At 36.6% G+C, this 19,248-nt stretch overlaps 2 protein-coding genes and 2 long non-coding RNA genes across 8 annotated transcripts in view; 2 read left to right on the top strand and 2 right to left on the bottom strand.

The window, feature by feature from the left end:
* Positions 1-48: 48 nt before the first annotated feature.
* Positions 49-662, top strand: LOC142223681 (uncharacterized). Its single transcript, XR_012718855.1, has 2 exons — positions 49-147; positions 213-662. It is a non-coding gene; the product is annotated as an uncharacterized LOC142223681 (long non-coding RNA).
* A 1,346-nt stretch (positions 663-2,008) lies between these two features.
* On the bottom strand, positions 2,009-3,810 carry LOC142225580 (uncharacterized). 2 transcript variants are annotated; one of them, XR_012719332.1, is made up of 4 exons: positions 3,766-3,810; positions 2,969-3,623; positions 2,576-2,904; positions 2,009-2,511 (listed from the first exon to the last, which is right to left on the bottom strand). It is a non-coding gene; the product is annotated as an uncharacterized LOC142225580 (long non-coding RNA). The 2 variants fall into 2 exon arrangements; XR_012719333.1 differs by lacking the exon at positions 3,766-3,810 and having other exon boundaries at positions 2,969-3,406; positions 3,472-3,664.
* A 148-nt stretch (positions 3,811-3,958) lies between these two features.
* Datp (purine phosphoribosyltransferase family protein Apf) lies at positions 3,959-4,662 on the bottom strand. Of its 2 annotated transcripts, XM_075295364.1 has the most exons (3): positions 4,508-4,662; positions 4,352-4,452; positions 3,959-4,289 (listed from the first exon to the last, which is right to left on the bottom strand). In XM_075295364.1, exons 1-3 carry the CDS (start codon positions 4,577-4,579, stop codon positions 4,031-4,033), a joined length of 432 nt encoding a protein of 143 aa, XP_075151479.1. In that variant the 5' UTR covers positions 4,580-4,662; the 3' UTR covers positions 3,959-4,030. The 2 variants fall into 2 exon arrangements, with proteins under 2 accessions (XP_075151479.1, XP_075151478.1); XM_075295363.1 differs by having other exon boundaries at positions 4,352-4,604.
* A 1,114-nt stretch (positions 4,663-5,776) lies between these two features.
* FucTB (alpha-(1,3)-fucosyltransferase 10) overlaps positions 5,777-19,248 on the top strand; it is a 47,214-nt gene continuing 33,742 nt past the window's right edge. Inside the window, exons 1-5 of one of the 3 annotated variants that reach the window (XM_075295362.1) lie at positions 5,777-5,944; positions 6,064-6,260; positions 10,484-10,884; positions 10,946-11,132; positions 11,186-11,660. In XM_075295362.1, coding sequence (XP_075151477.1) covers positions 5,929-5,944; positions 6,064-6,260; positions 10,484-10,884; positions 10,946-11,132; positions 11,186-11,660 — 1,276 coding nt within the window. In that variant the 5' untranslated portion in view covers positions 5,777-5,928. Of the gene's footprint in view, positions 6,261-10,483; positions 10,885-10,945; positions 11,133-11,185; positions 11,661-19,248 lie in introns of all 3 variants that reach the window. The other 2 variants (XM_075295361.1, XR_012719331.1) reach the window with 2 other exon arrangements.

Here is a 19,248-nt window from a genome sequence, read left to right as displayed (position 1 = left end):
AATAAAACTTTAAGGAAATCACTAAATGTATATCTCTTTGCAGAAAACTATAATTATGGATTCTACGTTCTTGAAAACACTAAAAAGCTGATCGATGAAAAATGGTGGACAATTAACTGGAACTGCTTCAAATAGTTTATAATAATGGTACGTCAATATGAAAAATTAAATCAACACTTTAGAGAAGTCACTAAATTTAAATCTTCTTGCAGAAAACTAAAATCTTTGGATGCTACATTCTTGCAAAAATTAAAAAGCTGACCAATGAAAAAGTGACTTATCGACAAGAAAAAGTTTCCAGAAACATTGCAAGTGCAGCCAATTAAAATTGCTAAAAACAACAAATTGTTGAAATCAACAACTTCTGGATGAAAATGTGCATCACATTCAGTTTAATTCATATGCTATTTACAGTTTCAAATGGATATTTTGTGAATTTATTTCTGCTGGAAATCAATTCTAACACGCGGTCCAGTACGTTCCTAATTTCAAATTGCCCGCATGTTAATAAATTTTAATGCTGTTTTATGACACCAAAAGGAAGGAAATCGAATTATCAATGCAAAAGTGTTTACTAATAATGTTTAAGATATTTAAAGTTTTGTTGTTTGTTTTTTTTTTTCTTATTTGTTGATATGTTTAATAAGATTATTATTTATCAATTGGTATTGTAGTGTATTATGTAATGTAGTGTATTATATATTTTATTTTGATGAAAATGAATAAATTATACAAAATTCATAGAATTTTGGCTTTGACCTTCAATTTGAAGTGGGTATATCATTCATACAAATTTAGGTTGAAAAGCATTTGCAACGATGTTAATTTTGAATTTGACTCGCATCGAAAATTGTTTGGCAAATTATTGAGTAGCGATGCATTTCAATTTGAGGATAACACTTCAGATATTATTACTAATGTGTTGAATATCACTGTTGAGGGTAATGTCTGTTTTTTGTTGAGAACGCGATTTTCTCAACAATTTTTCAACTTGAATATTACCCTAATCCTTTCAAAAAATGTTTGAAAAATTGTTGAAATTGAGCATTTTTCAAACGTTTGTGTTTATTGGGTACACACCAAATAATATTATAATTTTTTAACTTACAATAAATTGTTGTTAAAGAAAATTTTTGTTGATATAACAAAATTGGTTGCTGATGTGACAAAATATTAGTAAAATCTTAATTGTATTTACAAATTACGTCGTTAGCTCAAATTTAAACATAAGTTTAATTGTATTGACAAGAACATTCATTGATATTTTTTTGTGTGTAATCTTTCGCATTTTTTACAAAAGAATTAATAAATTGACATTTCTTGAATTCTAATATAATTGAATTCGTACGTAGATTGTTAATCACTAATGCGCCTTACAGACTATCAGTTATTCCGGACGACAGTACTCGTGTCGAACATATCCCATATATTGTGTACACTATAAGTTAAGTCCGAAGGCATAATCGATACTGTCATCGGGCCCCCATTATACTATTATGCCCAGGGCATCTAAAAGGTTAAAGACGGCCCTGCATCTATCCATTATACCATTAATTGAATGCAGTGACCTAACTCATCATCCACGGACCATCATGAGCACCCTCCATACTTGTCTATTTCCTCCGTAGCCTCTTTCTTGTCGGGTCCAAATAAGAAGTACTTTCGCATTAAGCACCCCAGTATAATCCCAATAAACACAAACGTTTGAAAAATACTAAAATTCAATAATTTTTCAAACATTTTTTCAAAGGATTAGGGTAATATTCAAGTTGAGAAATTGTTGAGAAAATCGCGTTCTCAACAAAAAACAGACATTACCCTCAACAGTAAAATTCAACACAATAGCAATAATTTCTCAATTATAATCCTCAAATTGAAATGCATCGCTACTCAATAATTTTTCAAACAGTTTTCAATGTGAGAAAAATAAAAAATGACCATTGTTGCGAATACTTTCAAACCACAATTTGTATGAAAGTCAATCCTAGTTCTAACTGAAAGTCAATACTAAATTTCTAGGGATTTTGTAAATTTTATTATTTTTTTCGTTAACAAATATAATAAACTTAAAAATAACATTAATAATATATAAAAATAATAATATAATACCAATCAAAATGTAAATATCTTATTAAACGTATTAATAAATAAAACTATGAATACAACTTTAAATATCTTAAACATTTTTACATGTATAATTCCATTTCCTCCATAATGTTGGTGTCATTAATATGCTGGCAATTTGAAATAATTACTATCGAGGAACTTGCTGGCTTGTGTGTTAGAATAGATTCCAGCAAGAGGAAATCACAAAATATCAAACTGATGACGGGATGTAAATTGATGTAATGCACATTTTCATCCAGAAGTTCTTGATATAGGAATTGTTGCACTTTGGTTTAATTGATTGCACTTTGTAAGTTTTCTGAAAACTTTTCTTTGTTGTTCCCTTCATCGGTTTTTCATCGGCCAACATCTTCCAAGAATATACCTTTCAATGATTTTAGTTTTCTGCAAAACAATCGAGTTTTGTGATTTCCATTATGTTTTCATTTCACTTTTTATTTTGACTTACCAATTTGTATTTCTTCCAACTGACCACGTACTTCGTGATTTCCGCAAGAACGTTGGTGTTACAAAATTGTTATTAAAATACTAGCAATTTTCAGGAACTTGATGACCAGATAATTGGAATAAATTTCCAGCAATTTCAATTCACAAAATAACAAATTAAACCGATGATGCACATTTTCATCCAGAAGTTCTTGATATAGGAATTGTTGCACTTTGTTTTAATTGGTTGCACTTTGTAAGTTTTCTGAAAACTTTTCTTTGCTGTTTCCTTCATCGGTTTTTCATCGGCCAACATCTTCCAAGAATATACCTTTCAATGATTTTAGTTTTCTGCAAAACAATCGAGTTTTGTGATTTCCATTATGTTTTCATTTCACTTTTTATTTTGACTTACCAATTTGTATTTCTTCCAACTGACCACGTACTTCGTGATTTCCTCAAGAACGTTGGTGTTACAAAATTGTTGTTATTAAAATACTGGCAATTTTCAGGAACTCGATGTCCAGATAATTGCAATAAATTTCCAGCAATTTCAATTCACAAAATAACAATATAAAATAAATTAACAACAATAAATTAAACCGATGATGCGATATAAATTAAACTATATCACATCGATAGTTTAATTTATATCGCATCATCGGTTTAATTTGTTATTTTGTGAATTGCGAATTACCATCCAGTAGTTGTTGATATGGAAAAGCATAAATACCAAGTTTTTTTGGTTGCACTTTGATTTATGGAAACTTTCTCTTCTCGATAAGCCACTACCATTTTTCATCGGCCAGCCTCTTAATGTGTCCAAGAATCAGCATCCAAATATTTTAGTTGTCTGCAAAGAGATTTGAGTTTAGTGACTTCCTTAAAGTTTTCATTTCGTGTTTTAGTTTTACTTACCAATTATTATAAGCAATTTCAATTGATTATTAAAAAATTTCCACATTTTTGTATTTCTTCCACGAACTTTGTTGTCCAAAGTAGTATTGAAAACCATGTGGTTTTTTCGTTGCATTTCAGGGTAGTGTTTTGTCAAAGTTTTCTCCAATTATCTTCAACACATTTTCAAAGTTTTCGTCAACATTTTGTAATTGGTTGGTTTTCAAATTGGTTGTAATTCGCAAACAATTTGAAGATGAATTGAAGATGAGCTTTTTCAAGTCAAGTTGAATTTATGTTGAAAATGATATTTACCCTCAAACTGAAGAGGTGTTGCATTTGAAAAACGCTCATCCTGTGTTTATTGGGATGTTATCATAAATTTGCATAAACGTGGTGCCTCAATAATTTTTCTTATTGACATGCGACGGAAATTTCTGTTAGAGATTCATTCCGGGCATAAAAAAATAAACGTGGAAAGGTTACGAATTTAACTCTGAACATAAACTTGTTTTTGAACTTCTTTTATTTTCTAGATTTTTAAATATTATAGGTTAATTCTATTGCTCACTATAAATTGCTATTTTTTTATATTCAATTTTAAAATAATATTGTAGAACTTGTCAATCATTTCCTGGTTATCTTTAAATCCAACAATATCTTTTGCTGCCTCCCGGTTTAACCACTTCATGTCGGTATGCTCGTCTGAAAGGGTAGGTTCTTTGGAGACATCCTTCAACTCGGCCAGCCAGTATACAACAACCTTTGGTTTGCCTCTAACTTCGTAATTCAAAATGATTGGATTTTCTTTGTATATAATTAAGTCGTCCTCAGAATATCTACACGAAAGAGTAAATTGTAAGTTATCCAAACATACATTCTATCACCATATTTAACTCACCCAGCCTCTTCTTTTGTTTCTCTTACTGCTGTAGTGTAGTCATCTTCCCCTGGGTCAACGTGGCCCTTTGGCGATGACCAATGGAAATCGCCATAAGATGCCTTCAAATAATTGGAATTATAGTATTTGGTGTGTATCATTATTAAATGGTGATACCTTAAGTAAAAGAAATTCAATTTCATCACATATGCGACGAAAAATCACAAAACCAGCGGCTCTTCTAGCCATTATTGTACTAATTAAAATGTTTGCTAATTGAATGTTTTCAACTACCGTTGAATGGGGTGTGCCGATACAAATAGTGTTTATTATATCTCACATTCCATTCACACCAAGGCCAGGTTATTTATTGGAATCGTTGTTTTAATATCTTTGTTGTGTTTTTTCAGCATGTATGTAATATAAACTACTTCTACACTATAGGCGAGTATTAAGTTCGAGTTTAGCCGCTAAAATCGCTTAAGTGAAAACTAAATCAGTAAGAAAAATGCATGAAATTATACATATCTGTTGCAAATTTTATTATAACTTGATGGGGAAAAGCTCAAAGCAAATTTTCACAAAGTTTGTATTCCTTAAAATGGATTACTAAAGAAAAGTAATCGTGAAAAAATTACGTTTTTAGCGGCTAAACTCGAACTTAATACCAACCTTTAGTTTCCTGTAGTTTCGATTGTTAAGGTGGGTATTAAGTTCGAGTTAGCCGCTAATTTTCACTAAAGTGAAAACTAAATGAGTAAAAAACGTAATAAAATTATACATATTTGTCGCAGATTTCATTATAACTTGATGGGGAATATCCCAAAGCAAATTTTCACAAAATTTATATTCCTTAAAATGGATTGTTAAAGAAAAGTAATCGTGAAAAAATGACGATTTTAGCGGCTAAACTCGAACTTAATACCCACCTTAAAGGTGAGTACTATGTTCGTGTTTTTCACCAAAACGCTAAACTAAAAGTACAAAAATATGTATGAAGACGATTATATTTTGATCAAGTCCTAGGACTAAGTTCGTTTATGCGAAAAACGAACATCTTCATATATCTCCGTAAATAGGGTCTCAAACCCAGGGATGTTAACTTATTTATGCGAAATAATATACCTGCCTATTTTTTCGTGCGAAAAATCCAGGGTTGTATAAATATTTGCTTTAAAATGCTCAAAACAAAGATTTCGCATTTATTCCGTGCTAACCTTTTTTTATATGGAGTATAACAGTTTTTCGTGTGAAAACGTGATCTTAGTACTAGGCTTTATGCTGAAATATCCTCAGAGTAGATTTAGGCTGAAATCTTGTATGATTACAGTAGATATGCCACGGGAAAAATGTAAACCATATGCAAAAATAAAATTTACACGGCAACACTGGTCACAGTTATTTGAAAACACCTGTTATTTGTTTACTCCTGTGAATTGCAATTCACAACGTATTGACTGCTTGTGATAAGAAATTCGAAAACATACATACATTTAAATATAAATATTCGTATTTTTAAATTGTGGTACATTAAAATTCTACACGAACAAAAGAATGACTAATTTCAAACAGGAGTTTTGTTTGGTTTTATATTAAAAATGAAGCTTATTGTTGGTATTGCTCAAATTTTTTAGACTGAGAATGATACATATGCACAAACATACCGATTACCAAAAAAATCATGCTGAATATTAGTAAATGGAGGAAACTGTTAATTTTGTTAATACTTGTAGCATTCCTTTTGGCAACATTTCAAATACTTCAAGGCGATAACAACGGAAAGCGACCTGCAACAAAAACAGCATCAGATCAAATACCTTTTATAATATGGTGGACACCGTTAGTTGATGGTAGTTATGATTCCAATCGAATATGTGAGACAAATTTTTGCAGGTTCACTACAAAGCGAACTCGAATTGAAGATTCTAAGGTAAGCTTATTATGATACACATTTCCTGAGAATATGCATATAGACAACTATCGCATTAAAACTCAAATATAAGTAGAAAACGTTAAATAATGCGTTCTCGTAAATGTAATCCACGCCTTTCATTATTTATTTGGCGTTACACAAGTGGTAGCCAAATGTACCACGATTGTAAATGTTTATCGCCCCGGAAGTGGTCGTGGGTGTGTTCTTTTCCTCTGAGTAACACCAACAACAATATACAACTTCTCTTTCTTTTCAATATACATAGTTCAATTATCTATACAAAAAAATTGGGCTCTTTAATCTTTGGGAGAAGTTCAAGATCTGCGGTATCATGGTAGACTTGCCTAATTAAATATTAATTTTGATTCGAATAATCTTAAAAAAACTACAGCCATTTTGTTAGTTTGCAATGAATAATTTTTTACGTTTCTCTTTTTTTTCGAACTGGGGGCTACATCCCCATTACGTAGGGATAGCGTACACCTCATATTCCGGAACATGGGGAATGAAGCAGAGGGTAAGGTATAGTGGGAGCCCGATATGTCAGGCTCACTTAGGCTATTCAGTCCATTGTAATATATAACGCCTTCAAGGACCAGAACAATATTACAAACTTAATTATCTATAGTCTATGATACAAATTCAAAACATAATTTTATTTATATTTGTACTAGAATAATAACGATAGTGGCTCCCCAGCCATATATATTAGTATTAACTATTTACGTAATATAAAAATATAAATTTTTGCCTTAGCAGCAGCGCCTGTTAAAAGCGACTAAATGACATGGACAAATCTTATACATCTCCATGTGAAGCAAAATGATCAATGAGATTATTTCTAAACACAATGTTAGAAAATGAAAAGTTGAGTAACTCCAGTGGATTATTCCAAGCTTGCCAGGTTCGCACCAAAAAAGATCGCTCATAGAGTTGTGTTATTTTCATTGTGGGTTACGTGTAGTTCTTGTAAAAATAAACCTTTCCCTTAACAGTGGAGGGAGATTAGACTTTATAATTTTATATAAAAAATAGTAAAATAGGTAATTCAGAAAATCTTCGAATCTTGGAGTCAATGTGGCTACCAAACTCTAATCTAGGGTCAAGAACAACTCCTATACACTTGATTAGGTCAACTATTTCTGGCCTGGCATCGTCATAAATTATATCAGGATCAGACCGATTTACGCGGATTTGGCAAAAACACATGGCTTTGCTTTTCAAGACCATTTAAATTCACCCATTGACTAATATCCTCTAAGACAGTCTTACCTAATGAAACCAAAGCTTTGGTAGAGATCCCAAGGAACAATAGATGTATATTGTCAGCAAATAGAAAAGGTATGCAGTTAGAGCCATTAATATGATCCACAATGTCGTTGATATACAAGAGAAATAAGAGAGGGCTTAAAATTGATCATTGGGGGACTCCACAGTTAATACCACGAATGTCTGAATTTGAAGTTTTTAAGGAAACATGTTGAGAGGGACCCGTAAGATATGATTGCAAAAGCTTACAAGAGTACTCAGAAAAAATGGAAGTTAGCGTACAATTTATTAACTTCACGTGACTAACACGATCAAAAGCTTTTGACAAATTCAGTGATACGAGGATAGCGCTGGAGCCACTATCAATATTTCGTCCAATTGTATCTGAATTGAATTAGGTGTGCAGTGGTTACAAACCACGTCGAAATCCGTATTGGTGGGCACTAATGATACCACGATCATTCACATATTTCATATTGTGTTTAAAGGTATTTTATTAAGTGACAAACATATCCAACACTTTCCCTTGTTTTATAAATTAACACAAATTCAAATGTTTACATAATAAATTCAGTCTCGCTTTTGCAAGAGGTTGATTTTCTGTAGATATTTGCGAGACGTAGACTTCGCCCCCAGTAACCTTCTCCCTTTTGAAGAAGTGTTTTATTGAAATATGTTTAGTCCTGCGATGAAATTCTGGATTTTGTGCAAGACGAATGGCTGCAGTGTTATCAATGTAGAGGAGAGGAACTTCCTTCAAGCAAACAATTTCGTTATATAATCGACGTAGCCATATCAATTCTTTGCATGCTTCGCTTTCAGCTATTATTTCAGATTCAGTGGTTGATGTTGATACAATTTTTTGTCGTTGGCTTATCCATGATATAGCAGATCCAGCATAAGTATAGCTACAATACCTGATGTCGACCTACCAGTCTCCGTACATCCTCCAAAATCCGAATCACTACAGCATCTGAGTAATTTTTGTCCCTTTATTTTTATTTATTTAACTCATTTTACAACCAAGCCGAAATGGCCATATACGGTTACAGGGATACTGAAAATAAAGAATTACATTAAATTTACTTAAAAAAAATTATAAAAATAATTAGGACTACAATCAAGGACTGCAAAAACTTGACATTATTACACCTTATTACTAAGTATATATCTTACTACTATATGTAGACTACGTTACAAAAACAATTTGATATATAAATATAAAAATTTAGGAATTGATTACTACTCTCACTACTACTACTCTTTCTTTCATATTTTATACATTTGCTTATTGTTCCGGACACATATCTTAATACTCTATTCACTTTCAAAATGTCTTCATATGTCTAGATAAGTACCCAACACTGTAGGCAAGATAAGTTCTTGTTCCGAGCATTAAGTACATCAGAGCTCCAACCGCCTGTCTGTATGAGAAATCTGTTGTTACATTCCCTCCTTTATAAGGGGTTTCAGATTTTTCCATTGGGTTTGACACTGATTTACATTCCGTAAAATTGAAACTTTCTTGAAAGTTTTGCATACGCTTCTTGGTTTAGTTTGATATAATCTTTCTCAATTTCAATTTCAAGTCCAAGAAAATAATTGGCTTCTTTCGTTGTAATTTTGAATCCAGTCTTCATTTCTTCTATAAATTATTCCAGCATCTTGGAGCTTGCTTTAATCCATATAGGCTTCTTTTCAATTGGCATACTCTACCAGTTCCATCATTATACCCTTCGGCTTGTTTCATATATATGACTTCTTCCAATTCACCATACAGAAAAGCTGTAGAAACGTCGAATTGCATCATATATAGATTTTCCGTTGCAGCAACACTTAATAACGATCTTATTGTTGTCATCCTTGCAACAGGGCTTAATGTTTGATCATAGTCTAAACCTTTTTCTTGTTCAAAACCTTTTATGACCAATCTAGCTTTGTATTTATCTATTGTTCCAGCATTTTGTTTCACGCGATATACCCACCTTCCTGGCAATGCCTTTGCCTCTTTTGGTAGTTCGGTTAACAGCCAAGTTTTATTTTCTTGCAATGATTTCATCTCATTGTTAAGATTAGAAAAAAATATTCTTATCATCCGCATACATCAATCTCCTAGAAACAACTATGGACTTGGTCAAATCGTACACAAGCAATGAAGATGGAATGAGTCCCAAATGGCATACCCGATGGGACGCTGGAACTTCTCGAAAATGACTCCCCCAATAATACACATAGCAACCTATGACAAACCCAGTCGAATGCCTTAGCATTTAGTAATCGATATACATATAAGTTTTTAAATGCAATGTCGACAAATGGTGCAAATTTTCAACAAGCTGTCTTAGCTCCGAAAAATACCTATTTTCAAGCTCATAATGCATAAGAAAACTATTTTAGTACCGAAAGGTCATAATGCATAAGAAGGCTATTTTAGTACCGAATGGCCGATGGGAGAAATTGCGAACTTAAAATGTTTATTTTCTGTGAAATGAGTTACTAAAGAAAAGTAATCGTGAAAAAAGTGCAAATTTAGCGCGACAATGCCAACTTAATACTGGCCTTTAAGGTAAAAGCAGAATAACATAACTTTTTTTTTTGCAAATTTTTGTATAACTTGGTAGGCAATGATCCAAAGCAACAAATGAAATTTGCTTTCAAATGAATTATTAAAGAAATGTAACAGCGAAAAAAATGCTGTTAGCGAGAATAGCCGCTGAAACCGCCATCTTTTCACGATTAATTTTCTCTAATGATCCATTATAAAGAATATAAATATTGTGAAAAGTTAATTTGGGTATTCCCGATCAAGTTTTAATTAAATTTGCATCAAACAGGTATAAATTTATGCTATTTTTACTTATTTATTTTAGAGGCTAAACTCGATCTTAATACTAACCTTTAGGCTTCAATTCTCTGTGCATTCTATTAATTGGAATATTGGTTTATTTTAGGCAATTTTATTCTATGGTTCGAACATTAAAAATGATGACTTTCCTTTGCCGCGACAGGCACACCAAATATGGGGGCTCATACACGAAGAATCGCCAAGAAATGTTCCATTTATGCCATACGGTGAATGGCTGCAACATTTTAATATTACTTCAACATTCAGTCGGTACAGTACAATGCCACTGACTACGTATTACTTAACTGATGCTGTGAATTTAACCAGTCCCACCTATGTTATTCCTATCGGCGAAAAGTCCAGGCATAAAGAGCAAGCTTTAATTCTTTTCATGCAATCGGATTGTGACACAATGTCTGGCAGGGATGATTATGTGAAGGAATTAATGAATTATATCAAAGTGGATTCTTACGGCACATGTTTGAAGAATCGTAATTTACCACACAGGTACGTGGTTACAGTTAATTAGTGTTAATAATTAAAACCATTTATTGAATTTTTTGAATAGTTTACAGAAAATCCAATATGATTATCTAAATAATCTTTATGCGCCAGAACTGTTAAAATTTATGGCTCGATATAAGTTTATAATCTCATATGAAAATGGGGTTTGTTACGACTATATAACAGAGAAGTTCTGGAGGCCTCTAATAGCTGGGTCCATCCCGATTTATTTTGGTTCACCATCGATAAAAGTATGTAATTGTTTAGTGTTTAACAACAATATATCTTAAAATATAATTTTCAGGATTGGTCTCCGAATGAAAAATCATTTATTGATATCAGGGATTTTAAGAGCCCCGAATCATTAGCAATTTATCTCAAGTATTTGGATTCCAATGATAGCGCATATAATTCCTATCTAAATCACAAATACAACATGCTTGAACCTATTTCTAACAAAAGACTTTTGAATGCAATCAATTCTCGTAAAACAGCCATATACAACGGTGATATATTCCAAAGTTTTGAATGTGCCGTTTGCAATTACATTCACGAGAACAAACAAAGTGATCATCATATGGCTTCGGAAAAACATTATCAATGTCCTCATGAGCCAGTTTACCCTTCAATGTATGCAAAGGTATCCAATTTTGACGACTGGTATTCAATAATGTCAGTAGGAAAATGTAAGGCTCGAATACTCGACAAATTAATTCGACAAAACAAAAATTTCACCAATGAAGAGTTTATCAATAAGTTAAATAAAAATCTTTCACAAGGTAAATGTTAAACAAAATAACCAAAGATATATTTGTGAAAATAAAATGGAATCTTCAAACTCTAAAGGTGAGTACTATGTTCGAGTTTTTCACCAAAACACTAAATTAAAAGTGCAAAAATATATATGAAGACGATAACAGTTTTATCAAGTCTCTTCAAATTATGGATGGAAAAGATTCAATGTATTGATTGCGAACCATTTAATATTTCGAAATTAATTGATTTAAAAAAGTAACCGTGAAAATAAGCTGGTTTTCAGCTTGAAAACTGAACATAGTACTCAGCTTAAAGGTGGGTATTAAGTTCAAGTTTAGCCGCTAAAATCACCATTTTTTCACGGTTACATTTCTTTACTAATCCATTTTAAAGAATAAAATTTCGGCAACACATCATGAGAATATATTGGTTTTCATTTATAATTTATAATTTCAGGAAAAAGTAATCGCGAAAATAAAGTGGGTTTCAACTCGAAAACTGAACATAGTACTCACCTTTAATGTAAGTACTATGTTCGCTTTTCAAGTTGAAATTTTCGCGGTTACTTTATTAAAATCGGTCAATATAAAGCAGAAAAATTAACTCAATTGATGCACAGTTTCTGTTCCTCTAAATTACGGCAAGACAATATGGAAATATGTTTGTCTTCATTTATAATTTTGATTATTTCAAGAAAAGTAATCGCGAAAATAAAGTAATTTTCAACTCGAAAAACGAACATTGTACTCACCTTTATGCTTAGTGATAAGTTCGTTTCTGCGAAAAACAAATATCTTCATCTATCTCCGTAAATAGGGTCTCAAACACAGGGATGTTAACTTATTTATGCGAAATAATATACCTGCCTATTTTTTCGTGCGAAAAACCCAGGTTTGTATAAATATGTGTCTGAAAATGCTCAAAACAAAGATTTCGCATTTATTTCGCGCAAACGTTTTTTTATATGGAATATAACAGTTTTTCGTCCGAAAACGTGATCTTAGTACTAGGCTTTATATGGTAAAGGGTGATACGGTCAAAATTTGGTCAATATAAAGTTGACGTATTTCTTTCAATTTTGCATTTAAAAAACCTGAACACCCCTCATTTTGAAGGTGTGTGTAGAATGTTGCTCCTATTTTGATTTTGGAATTCACTCTTCATTTGTCAAAATGCCGTCCAAGCAAGAAGAGCAGCGTATCAAAATTTTGCTCGCGCATCGCGAAAATCCGAGCTACTCTCACGCAAAGCTGGCAAAATTGCTAAAAGTTGCCAAATCAACCGTTACAAATGTAATTAACCCTCTAATGCCCAAGCCCGCCTTTAGGCGGCCTTCATTTAATAAGGAAGCTTTTAGTAAAACACACCTTAAGACAACAAAAATGGGCAAAATAAAAAGAAAACTTATTTTAAACTATTCAAGAGGCTTTGCAGCGTATGCTGAATTTTACCGTATATTTTTCTTGTTTAGTTCTCTTGCTTTTGTGTCATTAACATTGAAAATTTAATTAGCTGGCAAAAAAATTGGGGCATTAGAGGGTTAAAGTGTTTGGGGAACGTTTGTCGACAGCCAGGAAGTCTGGATCGGGGGGAAATCGAAAACCGGAAGCCGCTGAGACGACAAAGAGAGTTGCCGGTAGTTTCAAGCGAAACCCTAACCTCTCTCTCCGAGATGCCGCAAATAAGCTGGGTGTATCGTCTACAACCGTGCATCGAGCCAAAAAACGAGCCGGACTATCGACTTACAAGAAGGCAGTGACTCCAAATCGCGACGATAAACAAAATACGACGGCCAAAGCGCGATCCCGGAGGCTGTACACGACGATGCTGACGAAGTTTGACTGCGTGGTAATGGACGACGAAACCTACGCCAAAGCCGACTACAAGCAGCTTCCCAATCCCACGGCGGCGGGTTCTACGCACCGGATTGACCCGATGGATACCAGTCTCGTCCGTTTTTTCGTGTTGGAGCAGGTGCATCTCGGGGAGCCTTCTCCGCCTGCTTTTGGTCCGAGCCGGGATAGAGGAAAACCCCGGACCATGGTACTGTGCCGTCTGCCGAAATCGAATTCACCATCGCTCGGTTTCGGTGAGGTGTAACCGGTGCATGGAATGGGTGCACTTCCGGAACTGCTCCGGCCTAACATCGCTGCGGGAGTATAGTCAAACTGACTTCGTGGCAGGATGCTGTGCCAATGACAGCAGCAGTGGGTCATCTGATTATGTGACCCCACCGACTTCTCCCGCACAACAATATTCTCCGCCGCAGCATCTTACACCGAATATTGTTGTACCAGTTCCGAAGAGTGCATCATTTTTGCAATTTAATTGCAACGGGCTCCGTGGTAAGATTAGTGAGATCGTAGACTTTATGAATCGGTAAAGGATAAGGGTCGCGGCGATCCAGGAAACAAAGCTGAATCCCACCTGCAGCCTACGACATTGTGATGGGTACAATGTCCTACGGAAGGATCGCACAAGAAATGGAGGTGGTGGCCTGGCTTTCCTATTACACCGTTCCGTGCAGTATAGACCTATCACGCTTGTGCTAGACACTAATGACCCGTACATGGAATGTATGGGGGTAGCAGTTAAGTGTGGGGCTGCCGAGATAGAGCTATACAATGTGTACATACCGCCGGTTGGTAGCTGTGCTCCAGGTTATAGCCCAAACATTGAGTGGTTGTTGAGCGGGCATAACCGATTGGTTCTAGGAGATTTTAATGCCCACCATGAACTTTGGCATTCTCTCCTGGGTAATGACCAGAGGGGCATAGCTTTGGCAGAACAGATAGACGACTCCACATTTTGCACGGTGAACGAAGAGCCCCCCACGAGAATTATGCGTGACTGCAGCAGTTCTCCAGATTTATCGTTAGCATCGCCTGGTCTGATAAATGACGTCTCCTGGCAACCCGTCATTTCATTGGGTTCGGACCACCTCCCCATAATTCTCACCATCAACCGACCCTCCGATTTCATAACCTCTGAACGCCGGACGTTTATTAATCAAAAGAAAGCCAACTGGGAAGGCTTCAGAGAATACACCGATCGCCGCTTCAGTGAGCTCCCGTCCCCCTCACATGTTCATGTTGCCCAGAGGGAGTTCCGGGACATCATCAACGCAGCAGTCGCTCGCTTCATACCCGCTGGTCGAATTGCCCAAGTGAGGCCCAACTTCCCAGCCGAAGCGGCGGGACTCGCAGACGAGCGTGATGAACCCTGGTAACCTGCGTGCTAACCCTGCTGATCCTAGAATCAGAGAACTAAATCTAGAGATTAGTAAGATAGTCGACGAGCACAAGCGGAACACTTGGTTAGAGCACCTGAAGCAATGTAACTTGGGAACAGGAACTGGTAAATTGTGGTCAACAGTTAGAGCCCTCTCGAACCCCTCCACAAGGGATGATGGGATTTCAGTCACATTTGGCGACGTGACTGTGACTGATCCGAAGAGGTGCGCCAAATACTTCAACCAACAGTTTGTCGAGCATCCCGAGAGTGATAGAGCGAAAAGGAGAGCCACCCGTCGTGTACGCGGTCTCCGAGCCGATGACACACCACAATATACTGCAGCCGAAGTTACCAAACCATCTAAGGCGCTGGGCCCTGACGGAATTTCAATGCTAATGCTGAAGCATCTGGGAATACTGGGAGTTGAGTACCTGACCAGACTCCTCAATTTGTCTTTGGAATCACACATTATACCCGATGTCTGGAAAATGGGAAGGGTGATTTCTCTACTGAAACCGGGCAAAGATTCGAGCAAAGGTGAATCGTACAGACCGATATCCCTTCTTTCGCCAGTAGCCAAGACACTTGAGGCATTACTCCTCCCCAGCCTTGTGGAGAATTTTCCAGCTGCCCACCATCAACATGGATTCCGTAAGGTACATAGTACGACAACAGCCTTACATGCCATTTCGACACATATTAATAAGGGACTTAACCAGCCCAGGCCGTGTCATAGGACGGTCCTCGTGGCGCTTGACCTACGAAAGCATTCGATACGGTCAACCATGCCACATTATTTGAGGACATCGAGAATACGTCCCTACCGACAGGAGCGAAGCGTTGGGTGCTGAATTATATGTGTGGACGCCAGTCGTACGTGGAATTCAGGGACAGAAAGTCAAGACCGCGTAGAGTTAAACAGGGAGTTCCCCAAGGTGGGGTGATATCTCCGGCACTGTTTAACCTCTACATGTCCTCGATTCCACCCCCTCCTGACGGCGTCGAGATTGTATCATATGCGGATGACTGTACAATCTTGGCATCTGGGCCCAATGTTGATGACATTTGCGATCGGTTGAACGTCTACATAGCTAATCTTACCAGTTATTTCACTGCGAGAAACTTGAGGATATGCCCCACCAAATCCTCAGCCACACTATTTACTACATGGACGGCAGAAGTGCGCAGGCGGTTGAATATCAGAGTCGATGGAGTAATAATTCCGACCACAAATTACCCCAAGATTCTTGGTGTCACATTCGACAGCCTTTTTAGGTCATCTGCCCATGCCACTGCAATTTGTAATAAGCTCCGTGGTAGAAACAAGGTCCTCAAGTCACTTGCCGGCAGTACTTGGGGTGCGGACAAAGAAACCTTGCTAACTACTTATAAGGCAATTGGCCGGTCAGTGGTAAACTATGCAGCGCCAGTGTGGACACCGCAGACCAGTGATACGCAGTGGAATAACATACAAACCTGCCAGAACGCTGCTCTTAGAACTGCGACTGGGTGTCTCCGCAGCACAACCCTGGATCACCTTAATGTGCAGACAAAGATCATCCCGGTGCGAAGACACAACTACATGTTTTCAAAGCAGTATCTACTGGGTTGTTATCGCAGTAATCATCCAAACCACCATCTTATGGATACACAACCACCACCCAGGAACGTAAGGGTTGATATACATGATCTAGAGCGCGAGATCCAGCGCTATAAAAGAGAGCCTCTAGATCAAGCAGCGTACCAGGCAGGTTTGAACAGGATTCACGAGGATACTGTAGCTGGAGCGGTGAGAAGCTACAAAGTTAATCCTGTTCTTGGAGTCCGACCACCGCCCATAGCACCGGAGGAAAGAGACCTCCCACGGCAGACTAGGGTAGTTTTGGCCCAATTAAGATCAGGCAAGTGCAGCCGCCTCAATTCCTACTTATCGATGATTGATAGCAGCGTAGCTGACGTTTGTCCAATTTGCAACCAAGGGCCACACGACACGCGTCATCTTTTCTCTTGCCCAGCCAAACCAACCCGACTTACCACCAGATCACTCTGGACACACCCCACCTTAGTCGCAGAGTTCCTTGATCTGCCAACAAGCTGACGTACCAAGCGTATAACATGAAATGGATGAGATCACAATAAACTGTTACAACAACAACAACAAGCAGCTTCCGGGACAGGAGTTTTATACGGCAAAAGGAAGGGGAAAGATAGCAGATATTTTCAAGCACATAAAACTGTCAAAGTTCGCAAAGAAATATCTGATTTGGCACGCCATCTGTACCTGTGGCTTGAAAAGCAGCATTTTCATAGCTTCCGGGACTGTCAACCAAGAAATTTACGTGAAAGAGTGTTTGAATAAACGTCTGCTTCCTTTCCTGAAGAAACACGGTTGTTCCGTACTGTTTTGGCCGGATTTGGCATCTTGCCATTACGGTAAAAAGGCCATGGAGTGGTACGCCGCCAACAACGTGCAGGTGGTTCCCAAGGACAAGAACCCTCCCAACACGCCAGAGCTCCGCCCAATTGAGAAATACTGGGCTATTGTCAAGCGGAACCTAAAGAAGACCAAAAAAAACTGCTAAGGACGAGCAGCAGTTCAAGGCAAACTGGCTTTCTGCGGCGAAGAAGGTGGACAAGATGGCTGTACAAAATCTGATGGCAGGTGTCAAGCGTGAGGCCCTGCATTTCGGATTTGGAAAAGCGAAAGCCTAACTGAATATTTTTCCTGAATTTTATACTAATTGAACTTGAAAAAGAATTTTAATTTGATTTTTTAAATAAACGATTTCACCGATTTACACGCGTTTTCCCTTGACCGTATCACCCTTTAAAGGCTGATGCATAGACAATATAACACATATAGATGGGTGTCAAACTATGTTTGACAGTTCCGAAGATTAAAAATAAACGAGAAAAATAAGAGCACGCTTACATTATCTTTCGTTTTCCTTTTTGTAGTTTGCCAATTTTACACAAAATTAGAATGTTTATGATGCACCAGAGGATTTATAAATAAATTATTAAAAGTTCATATTTGAACAAAAAATTGTCACCAAAACCGCGGAAATACGACTATTTACGAAAAAATCAAAACAAAATGTTAGAAAATCAATTTTTGGAACTGACACATTTTTTTAAAGATAATAGTGGATCATCTATATGTATTATATTGTCTATGGTCCCAAACATTAATTTTCGTGCATTTTCTTTTGTGTTGTTCGTGAAGAGCAATGCTGCTCAAAATTAAATTATATTGTTTATTGTCCAATCTAAAAAAACTTGGTATCATATGAAAGCTTATTTAATGCACTTTTATACGCAAAAAATATTTTATAAATATAAAATATATGTTAGTTCGGGAGATATAAATAAAAAAAGAAAATTTTTAACCTAATTTTTCGTTATATCTCAAAAAGTCTTCGATTTCTTAAACATAGTTTGGAAGCCTATACTCTGGCCTTTCGATTGGTGTACAACATGTCTTTATAGGTACACTTTTAGCAAAGTTATTGAGCTTTCATTCTGAGTAGGAACAATAAAAAACTGATTATTACTAAAATAATTTTTTATGTTGTAAGTATTAACCCAAGGGGGGAAAGTGGACGGCCTTCGGCCGGGGTTTAAGACTTTCTCCTATGGACAGAGTCCAAAGTGGGCTAACGCAGTCCCAAGGGGAGGAAAGTTGTCAGCCTTCGGCCGGGGTTTAAGACTTTCTCCTATGGACAGAGTCCAAAGTGGGCTAACGCAGGATTATCCCACCTCAGTAATGCTGGTGTCATTTCTGAGGGTTTTAAAAGCGTCTCTAAGTGGTGTCACTGCAATGTGGAACGCCGTTCGGACTCGGCTACAAAAAGGAGGTCCCTTTGTCATTGAGCATAACATGGAATCGGGCAGCACTTAGTGATAAGAGAGATGTTCACCAATGTGGTATCACAATGGACTGAATAGTCTAAGTGAGCCTGATACATCGGGGTGCCACCTAACCTAACCTAACGCAGGCCCAAGGGGGGAAAGTTGACGGCCTTCGGCCAGGGTTTAAGACTTTCTCATATGGACAGAGTCAAAGTGGGCTAATGCGCTTTACAGACTATCAGTTATTCCGGACGACAGTGCTCGTTTCAAACATATCCCATATATTGTGCACATATAAGTTAAGTCCGAAGGCATAATCGATACTGCTGCATGTTTATGGGATCGATAACACATTTAACGATTATTTAGTCATCGCTGACAAGTGTATCGATTGGACACACTGTAAAGGGCACCTTATACGGTCGGATAAACCCTGCGACACAACACGTTGTGGCGACAAATCCGATTGTATAAGGTCGTGTTCGGCTGTCGCGGGGACGTTTTGGCATAAAATCAAAACAACTT

This window comes from Haematobia irritans, chromosome 2, assembly GCF_050003625.1.
Source record: "Haematobia irritans isolate KBUSLIRL chromosome 2, ASM5000362v1, whole genome shotgun sequence".
NCBI lineage: Eukaryota > Metazoa > Arthropoda > Insecta > Diptera > Muscidae > Haematobia > Haematobia irritans.
This window is presented reverse-complemented; position numbering and strand designations above follow the sequence as displayed.

Excerpts from the sequence above, each read along its gene's own strand:
- Datp (XM_075295363.1), bottom strand. The coding sequence starts at position 4,533 with ATGAAATTGAATTTCTTTTACTTAAGGTATCACCATTTAATAATGATA. Across the intron at positions 4,290-4,351 it reads GAAACAAAAGAAGAGGCTGG|ATATTCTGAGGACGACTTAA; the intron begins GTGAGTTAAATA and ends TCTTTCGTGTAG.